Source organism: Ciona robusta, chromosome 12 (assembly GCF_009617815.1).
Source record: "Ciona robusta chromosome 12, ASM961781v2".
Taxonomy (NCBI): Eukaryota; Metazoa; Chordata; class Ascidiacea; order Phlebobranchia; family Cionidae; genus Ciona; species Ciona robusta.
In genome coordinates, this window is record NC_143246.1 from 3,985,260 (window position 1) to 3,995,540 (window position 10,281).

At 37.1% G+C, this 10,281-nt stretch overlaps 1 protein-coding gene across 1 annotated transcript; it reads right to left on the bottom strand.

Annotated features, from left to right (window-relative positions):
* Positions 1–365: 365 nt before the first annotated feature.
* On the bottom strand, positions 366–9,500 carry LOC149726944 (uncharacterized). Its single transcript, XM_089889424.1, has 17 exons — positions 9,344–9,500; positions 8,408–8,521; positions 7,725–7,851; positions 6,911–7,064; positions 6,496–6,667; positions 5,757–5,861; positions 4,986–5,121; positions 4,599–4,760; positions 4,453–4,538; positions 4,326–4,381; positions 4,162–4,251; positions 3,640–3,761; positions 2,604–2,780; positions 2,424–2,542; positions 2,008–2,129; positions 1,023–1,119; positions 366–599 (listed from the first exon to the last, which is right to left on the bottom strand). Exons 1-17 carry the CDS (start codon positions 9,390–9,392, stop codon positions 487–489), a joined length of 2,001 nt encoding a protein of 666 aa, XP_089745550.1. The 5' UTR covers positions 9,393–9,500; the 3' UTR covers positions 366–486.
* Between the last annotated feature and the right edge of the window lie 781 nt (positions 9,501–10,281).

The following is a 10,281-nucleotide window of genomic DNA, read 5'->3' on the forward strand; positions in this document are numbered from 1 at the left end:
CCGTACCACATACCGTGTTGTATATTTTGACGTTATCCGTCACGCGAGATATAAAACCACCGTCATTCATTCATATTTCGCAAGCCAAGTGAATGTGAATGTAACTTACTTTATCCTCGCGTAGCCGGAAAACGACAGTCGTTATCACACGGGTTTAACACCTCGTGCTAGCTTACGAGTCACCATGTATGTTACTTTGTGGGTGATTGTTTTTTTGTTTTTTTTCATTTTTTTAAAGTATGGCTGATAATTTGGACAACCCATTAGTGACCACTGGATTAGAGCAATTGCCGTCTTTCCCAAGGACACATACGCCCACAATGGTAGCAGCGTCAAGTTTTTAGTCAAAAACCAAACTCGTAATATACAAGTCTACCCAGTTGGTGTATTCACAAGTAGCATATATATGGGCGGAAAGAAAGCATAAACGTACAAATTTAAATTACATGAAACTTAGTTAATTACGTCATATATACTACGTAATGTCTACGTCACAATACTCTTTCCACCGTTGGCGTTAATGTTTGAGTTTATCCATGGAATAAAGTGAGCCACGTTGGTGTAGACTCCAGGGTACTTTGCACGGGCACAACCAATACCTGTGATAAGCATAATTGTTTAAAGTAAATGTAAGGTGAGGAAAGATGGGACACCCTATCATTCTATCTTATTGTGAGGGAATATGGAAAACCCTCTTATTCTATTTTCTCGATTGTCACATTTGGTAGTAAACAAATAAAATTCAAATAGTTATAAAGCCGTATGCCCTTGCGACTTTTATAGACCGTTCTTTGTTGTTTAAAACACGATCGGGATATGTTGATATTCTGTGCTAAAGGTGTCCCATCTACCCCAGCAAAAGGTATATATGAAACAGAACACCCGTGTTATATCGACTGTCGTTGGCCCGCCACACGAGGATAAATAAGATAAAATTATAAATTTTATTTACTATTTTTTTTTGCTAACGTACATTCATGGTCACTTACACATGTTTGTAAACTGACCGAAACTAAACTTACCGAAACTAACGACCCCAACGACTGCATATTTTCCCTCTGAGTTCCTGCACACGTAGGGTCCGCCTGAATCACCAGTGCAAGCGTCTGAACCTCCAGTCTGTAAAAAGTTTGCACACATAAAAAAAAACAAAACGTGGTAAAAAAAGGTTTTACAAAATCTATGTATAGTATTGTGAGGAAAAATGGTCACCGTTGAAATATAGTTAAGTAGGGTGGGGTAAGATGGGACACTTTTAGCACATAATATCCAAATACCCTGATAGTGTTTTAAACAATTAACAACGGTCTATGTGAGTCGCGAGGATACGGTTTTATAATTCTTTGAACACTTTTTGTTTACTACCAAATGGGACGAGAAAAAGGAATAAAAAGGTGTCTCATCTTCCCCCACCCTACTATATATCCCATATATTGTTTTCGTGTTTTTAAATATTAACAATAGTATTTTAAGGTTCACGGTTATATTAATATGTAAATACTACCGAATGGGACAATAAAAATAATGAAAACAGTGACCCTGTTGGACCAAACTAATAAATTTTAATTTGATAAAATTAAAGCAAATCGATTATTTTAATAGGTTGTGTTTAAATTGCCTCGCAACTATACGGGTGTTCCGATTAACATATCTGAAATCCAGTCCTGCATAAGAGCATGATATCTAAAAAATAGAAGTTTATATTCTAGCTAGACCCAAGCGTTTGAAGTTGTTTTACTATTGGATAGTTGAAATTATATGCACAGTATATGGTGGGGGAAGATGGGACACCTTTTTACTCCTTTTCTCCCTTGTGGTTGTAAACAAATAACATTCAAACAATTATAAAACTGTATTTTCGTGACCTCCATAGACCGTTGTTAATTGTTTAAAACACGATCCGAATATCTGGGTATTATGGGCTAAATGTGTTCCGTCTTCCCCCGTCCTACTATATTAAACTATTGTAAAGTTTAATGTGTATTAAGCTATTATATGCAACCTAACCTTCAAACCAGCGCATATCATGATATCATCAATAAATAGTTCGGTTCTCTTGTTATATCTCGACTTGCAATATTTGTTGCTCTTTGTAGGAAGCGTCACCCACATCAAGTTTGCTGCGGCAGCTGCAAAAAAACACTGGCATAATAAACTGGAACGCTGTTCCGAAAACTTTATTAAAACTAAATTTATTTATAATTTATTAAAACCAAAAAAAGGCTGAAGTAGTCGTGAGAAAGGTGTTTATAAAAATGGTGGTCATAAGAATGGTGTTCAAAAACGTATTGTTGTGAGAATGGTGTTTAAAAACGTAAAAACGTATTATTAAATTGTTATCTGAAACACGGCCTACTAGAAATCCAGTCCTGGTCTACTCTGGCATATATAACACAGCGTAATTATGACGTAAGGTGACGTACAGCTTTGTCCAAGTGACTCATTGGTAACACCCCACCCACTGACTTGACAAAGTTCTCCTTTTTGCTTGATTGGGAAACTCTCATCCGGAAGACACGCCGGTTGTACCGCGTCAGTGTACCTACGTCATAAAATTTAACCTCAGAGTCGATGACGTATGTGGGACGTCATCAACAATTTACCTGGCACAGCGGCCGTTTACTTTTGCAAGCTTAAGCAATGCAACATCGTGTCTTGCCGAAGGGTAGAGACTGAATTCTTCGTGAATTATCAATCTTTCAATAGCAAAGTCTTGCTCTGTGTCGTCCGAGACACGGTTGTTCAAATCTCCAAGGCGGACGGTAAATATTGATGCATCCCTGTGACAGAGAAAACATTTTTCTTCGATCTAATTTTATGAAAACATGAATTATAGTACTGTGGGGTAATATGGGATACCATTAGGACCTAAATCCCATTTTTACTGATTGTGTTTAAACAATTAACAACGATTTTTTAGAGTCGCGCGCTGCGACTATAGTCTGTAAATATCCTTTTTTATTCTTTGTTATACTACAAAATGGGATGAGAAAATAAAAATTAAAACATATCCCATCTTACCCCACCCCTACGTATGGTCTCACTAATAGTTTTAAGATATCTATTTAACCCCGTTTTTTAAACAGCGCGAAATAATACAAGGCGAAAACAGATAAAGAACTATATTTTCATTTATAATAAAACTTGAGAGGTTTATTTATATATGCTGTTGCTGTAGGTCTGGAACAAAACTTAACGTGATGAACACAACATGGCCAGAATAGGTATTTTAGATCTTTAAGAAGTCCATATTATATGGATACTTGTTTTGTCGGTATTCTAACTATACTTTATAATCATTGCATGTGAATGAATGAATGTAACTTACTTTATTCTCGCGGGATCGGAAAACGACAATCGTTATAACACGGGTGTTCATACACCTCGTGCTAGCTTATACTAATAACCATGTATGTTACTTTGTGGGTGATTATTTTTTGATTTTTTATATATGGCTGATAATTTGGACAACCCATTAGTGACCACTGGGTTAGAGCAATTAGCGTTAAGTGTCTTGCTCAAGGACACATATACGCCCACCACAGTAGCAGCGACGAGCCTTGAACTCATTACCTATTTGTTACAGGCAGGCGCGCCAAATACTTTGCCACAGCGCCGGACGATGTAATATGACTTTACCTATCTATAAAGCAATGGGCTGCAGTAAGGACCCAACACTCATCAATCAGTGTCCCACCACAGTTGTGGATAATCTGATTTCCTTCTGTATCAAGTTGTGGAACTCGGAATCGAATGCTTGCCTGTATTCAAATAGATCACCATGTTATCAACTCATTCAAAGCCATCGGTATTCTATATTGCCATAGGTGAAGTCATACAGTATGGCATGGCATGGGAACTGAGATTTAGGCCACTTTTGGTCTTTACCCCAAATGGTACCACCCATTATTTACCAGAACTGGGTTTCAGCATTGTCCGTTAAGTATTTTGTCCAAGGACCCACGCCAATCAGTGCCGGTCTCAGTATCGAGCATAGAAGCCCATACTGGGTTATGATGCAAGGGTCCAACAACAGAACTGACGGCGCCGGACCAAACATACAGTATGCTAAATAATAGTAAAATAGGATATTGGTCATGACGAGGCCACAGTCAATACTCAATATTTATTAGCACAGATCTTAAAATTTTAAAGCCACACCTGCCATGGAAATTGACCCTCAGCCGCCTCGAGGCCGTTAACTACCCTCCCTTTTGTTTCTTCACTCTCATATTCCCTTTGCATGATTTGCTGAAACATACGTCATTACTAAAACTACGTCATCGTTCTTTACGTCATCAAGGTAAATTGCACGCAAAACCTACGTCAACGGATCGTATTTGGATCCTCCCGCAGTTCATCACGTGCCTAACGTCCGCAGCTGCGTGGAAAATATACGACGTCATTAGATGACGTAAAATGACGTCATTGTACGAGGAAAAAACAACTTACGTTTCTTGCAGAATACCTTGTACTGCGCGTTGCAGTTGGTCTTGTGCCATCTACCCTGGTGATAATATGAACATCTGTCCGTGTCACTGTAATCAAACAATCCCGTTAGTTACGTCACAGATGTCGATTTCGTAAACCAAACTTACAACGTCGTGCGCTTTCGTTCCCATTTACGGAAAGTGAGATCTGAACCATCGATGTCGTAGAAACGATTCCCCCTCCGTGATGCTTGCATACCAAGCCAGTATCTACCCCTGGTATCATAATGTTGCAATAATCTTCTTATGTACGAATGCTCCTTCCTAGTTCTGAAAACAATGCAAGGATAACAACGCTTGGGACGTCACAACTTAAAGTGACGTCATAACTTAAAGTGACGTCATAACTTAGAGTGACGTTATAACCTAAACTGGTTTTATTGCCTATAGCAACGTCATGATCTATAGTGACGTCATAATCTAAAGTGACGTTATAAATTATACTGACGTCATAACCTAAAATTACACCATAACATAAAGTGACGTCATACATACTTTGGCACTACCAGAGATCCATTAAAATACGAGCAGATTCCAACAGCACGACCTCGCCGCGTTACAATGTAGCGAAACAATCGGTAACATTTCTTCTTGAACAAGAACCAACCATGTCCGCACGTCGCGAACTTGTCTGTGACGTCACAAAATCAGCACTTTATTATTATGTTACTTCTGTTGCCAGGTCAAATGTAATTTTGACTATTCGGCTTCTTATAGGTATGAAAAACGTTCATTGATTCTATTCCGAAGTTTCGTTTATCAGGGTTTTCAAGTTTTAAATCGTAAAAAATAAATGTTGTTCTGAGTAGAATAAAAAATATTTGTCTAAAACACGGTCAGGATATTTGGATATTCTGTGTTAAAAGTGTCCCATCTTACCCCACAGTAATATAATTTTAGATGTTTGGTGTTGTAATCAAAGAGACAAATGAAGTTATTATAATAGTATTTTGATCAGTATAATGAGTCGACTTGGTCCAAACTCCCAGTTTCTCGAACTTCTTTATATAGTAGGGTGTTGGGGTAAGATTGGACATGTTTTCATTCTCTTTCTCGTTCAATTTGGTAGTAAACAAAGTGGATTTATAGCATTTATATACCCATAGCCTCGCTCTATAACAGCGTTGTTATTTAATAAAAACAAGATTAGGAAATATGGGTTTAGGAGCAAAAGCTGTCCGTCTCACCCCACAGCATTATGTACACCTAGAGGAGTTTCCTTTTAAAAAACCAAATAATTAATAATTATGTTACACTTTCACTTACTCTTAGAAATGAATCTGTTTGCGCCAGAACTGCGGCGTCTTGCCCCCCTCACCGTGATGACGTCATCACTTGACGTTTCGAGGAAGTCCGGCAAGCCTGATTCACCTAAAAAGTTATTGGGAATTTTGATGATTTAAATAATAGCAGATGTTTTGTGCAGGAAACGGAAGTTAAACTACGTCAGAAAGCGAAAACACTTCGGTGGAATAGGGGTATTTCCCTCTGACGTTTTTATGCTATATGGTTATACATTTAAACATATGAAAACCACTGTGAGTCCTTTTACGGATTGAGTTCTTGGCTAGTTTCATGGTATAACATAACACTATTTTCTACTTCTTCGAAAATAATAGCGAAGATCCTAAATTATTTAAAAATCGAAGATAAGAAAATGAACAAAGTGAAAGAAAATAGTTTAATAACATCGCGGCGCTATTCGGGTGATCGGCCAGTAATATGGGAATAAATCTTATAGGTAGGCTTAAAGGTGGCTGTACACAAGGGGATAGCGAAATCCGGACAAAACAGACAAAACGTACGAATTCCGGATACTGTGTACAGCCACCTTTACCCATAAATAGGAGGATCTCTATAGAACAATTACTTCGCATAAGTTTTAGAGTAAATAGCTCGCATAAGCTCCAATCAAAAATTGATCCTGTTAGTAGCGAGGCAATTAGGGTCTTTTACTTACGAAACTCAATCGTTTAGTTCATTAAACGGTGTTTCTATGTATTACCTAAAGTGCACGCATCACTGAGTTCGGCGAAAGTTGTCGAAGCTGGTTGGTCCACCCATCGCCACCACTTTCTTGCGTCATCAACACGGTTTCTGACGTCATTATGGGAGTTTTCGTCATAATCGAAATGCAATCCAGTGATGTCCAAATAAAGATGGCCGACCTCCGGGACCTTTATTTAAAACATAAGTTATTTCCCCTTGGCAATTTTTTTTCATAAAAAGACTTTTCGCAAAACCTTATCTCTAGATACTATTGCATCCATTTCTTTATTACCACTATATTAAGTGAAAAGGTAGGATGCAAACGAAAGAAAACGCGCCACTTTGAAAGTTTCCAAGTACAGAGTTATGTATGATATTATGGCTGCAGTCAACGAATCAATTTGTCTGATTCGCATCAACTCTCGTCTCACCGAGTCAGAAAATACATGGTTTTTCATCCGAAACAACGTGGGGTCAGATTGATTAGATTCAATGTCCCATTTGCACCAATCTTCACCACGATTCGCTTCAGTGTTATCGTACCAGTTCACTTGCAAGCCTCCTCTATTGTGAGCACAAAACAATCTGCAAAATTCAGATTTCGTTTGTTTCGTCGCAAAACTTTTCTACACAAATGCCTATACCTACATCACAGTGGATATATTACATAAAGATATGTGTTAAGTGGGATATAGTCAGCATATAAAGTCTCACGTTTTCGAATCGTGTTTTTACAATTAACAACACTCTTTTACAGATGTAAGAAAACGGTTATATGTGATAGGGTGGGGTAAGATGGTACACCTTTTTATTCTATTTTTTCGTCTCTTTCAATAGTATAAAAAAAACATTATAAAACCGTATTCTCACGACTCCCAAGAATTATAAAACCCTATCTTCACGACTCAAATAGACCGTTGTTTACAGTTTTTAAAACCTAATCAGAATATTTGGGTGTTACGTGCAAAAGTTGTCCTGTCTTACCCCACCCTACTATATAGTTTGTAGATATTCTTTATTTACTATATATCAAGAATCATATATAGTATCATAGTGTAAGAGAATTCTTCTCACACCAACGTTATAAAGATATTCTTTGATCAGATAGAAAACAGTCGCTAAAGAAGATTTTGGAACTTTAGACCTACATGTCAAGCAACTACACCGGAACCAATTATTCCTAAATCACATCTACTCATGTCCATAAAGTTACGAGGTTTTAAAATCCTAAAATGTTATTCTCACTTGGTTTGGTTCTGGTTGATAATGTAATGGGAATTTTGAAGCGGCACTTTAAGCCACCAAATTTTCGCTCCAGTACGAGTGAACTTAACTCCTCGATCGTGACTTGCATCTTCGTGTTCTTCAGAGTCTATGAGTCAGCAGAAATAAACGTAAAACAGCAAAATTGAAAATGAATTTTAAAAGATAAAAGAATTTTTATATTTAAGTAGTAAATTTTGAATATTGGTGTATTTGTAAGAAATAACTTTGTAAATTCGTAATATCCGTTGTTTATATAAAGTTAAATGCGTATGCATATAGTTATATTTATTATTTTTTCGATAGAACTAGGAATAACGTTAAGAGTCCTACATTAGAAAAAAATAAAAAATAAAAAACTTAAAATAAACCCCTCAAAGTTACATACGTTGTAAATTTGTAAGCGGGCACGAGGTGTATGGAACAAAACACCCGTGGTATAACGAAAGTTGTTTTACCCTAGCATGCGAGAATACATAAAAGCTCATAGTTCCCGATCGTGTGTTACACAATTAATACCGCCTTTTTACAGTCGCGGGACTACGGTTATATAGTTTTGTGAACTTTGTTTGTTTACCATACCAAGTGTGACAATAATTGAGAATGAAAAAACGTATAATATAGTACGTTCATTTAAGAATATAAGAAATAAAAAGTTGTCTTACCATCGTCGAGAGCCATGTAGGGCCCTGAGTGCCAATGAATGTTGTACCATGACGTAGGGATCTCAGCTGATGACGTAATCAACCTGGCGTCAGATGGTCGCATACATTTTAAACCTGGTAAAAAGTTCAAAAATTTAAACCCTCGGCTATAAGTAAAACAAAGGAATTTATTTTTTAATTTAGGTTAATACGAATTAACTTAGTTTAAAAAGTTACGCACGTCACACTGTAGGTTTATCTTGTGTTATTTGCTGAGATGAATTTTAGCTTTGATAGGATCATATTTTTTCAGAATTTTAATTCTGTTTTTCAGAATGGATTTTTATTTATTCATGCACAAATTGTTGCATTTAAATAAACAATTACCCGCGTGGTAACATACTTGGCAACTCGTGAAGCTGACAGTAGGTGTATGAAACAGAACACCCGTGTTATAACGACTGTCGTTTATTTCTGCCCACGCGAGGATAAAGCATTGCTTGCTTTTTAAAGTAAAAGCTTTTTATCTACGTTGTACAAACGACTGTAGTTTTGTTGTTTTAGCTTAGATTCTGTCGTTGATTTTTAAACACCTGCCCTTAGTTATCGTGTTCAAAAAGATAAATAAAACAGGGTGGGGGAAGATGGAACACATTTTTATTCTATTTTCACGTCCTGTTTGGTAGTTACATTCAAAAAAATTATAAAAGCGTATCCTCACGACTCCCATAGACTGTTGTTAATTGTTCAAAACACGATCAGAACATTTGCATATTATGTGCTAAAGGTGTCCCATCTTTCCCCACCCTACTACAACAAAAAAGGCGGTTGTGTTTTTAAAATATGTATATTAACCGGTATAGGGTTTATTGGGCACATACTGGCATAAATCTTAGGTCCCATGGTGTCACGCGCTGCAGGACCTCACACACATTGAATAGAATATGTACTACTTACCTTTAGAACTTGCAATTAAATAAGCGACGAGAAAAATAACTATTTTCATTCCGTTGAAGTTTAGCGCATACGAATCTTTCTAATATAAATAAAAAAAACTATGTAATTAAAACCTGCAATAAAAATATACTATTAATACCACTCTGTTCCAAGCGTGGCTGACCGAAAATGCGCGAACCAGCGCCTGTACTTATTTATACCATCCTTGAATTTTCAATCTGTATTGATTTCCGCAGAGTAAATGGAAAAGCTGCATGCTCGGAACTGGAAGTCTGCAAACAAACTTTCTTTTCAAGCTTGGTTTGGAACGGAACCGAGAAAAGTGACGTCACGTTACGCCTGCCTGCCTTCCAATTGCCCCCCTGTCTTTTCTGGACTGACACGGTGTTAGACCATTCGCGTAATAATGGTTCGTTTGGAATAACTCTTTGAGTTTATTGGCAATGCAGTTTACACGTTATTGCAAATTTTTATATGATCTCTGTACGAAGAAGTTACGATTACCGTATGGTTGCTAATACCGTATTTGTAAACGGTAGAGAACATTGTAGCAACGAAAATACGAAAACATATTGAAGCTCCATCTACCCCAGTAATATTTTGACCAGTTGTTTTTGTTTTCAAGATATTTTCCGCTATTTTTCTAAACAATTACGTCATAAGTCAGTTATAACTTTCAGATCAATTTACTATGACGTGAGAAACCGCTTCGTCCGCGTCAATAAACTGCTGACTTTGGCGTACGGTCGCCACATTGGTTACGTCATGGGTCACGTACAACTGCTTTAGCTCACGATAAAGCTAATTCAGGAGTGTTTTTATCTCGCTTTTTAAAACGAGAATACCGGGTTCGAGGATAGATGCTGCTACCATTAGTTGTCCTGTGTGTATTTGGACAACTTGTTGTTCATTGCTTAAAAAATGGTAAAATGTGTCAC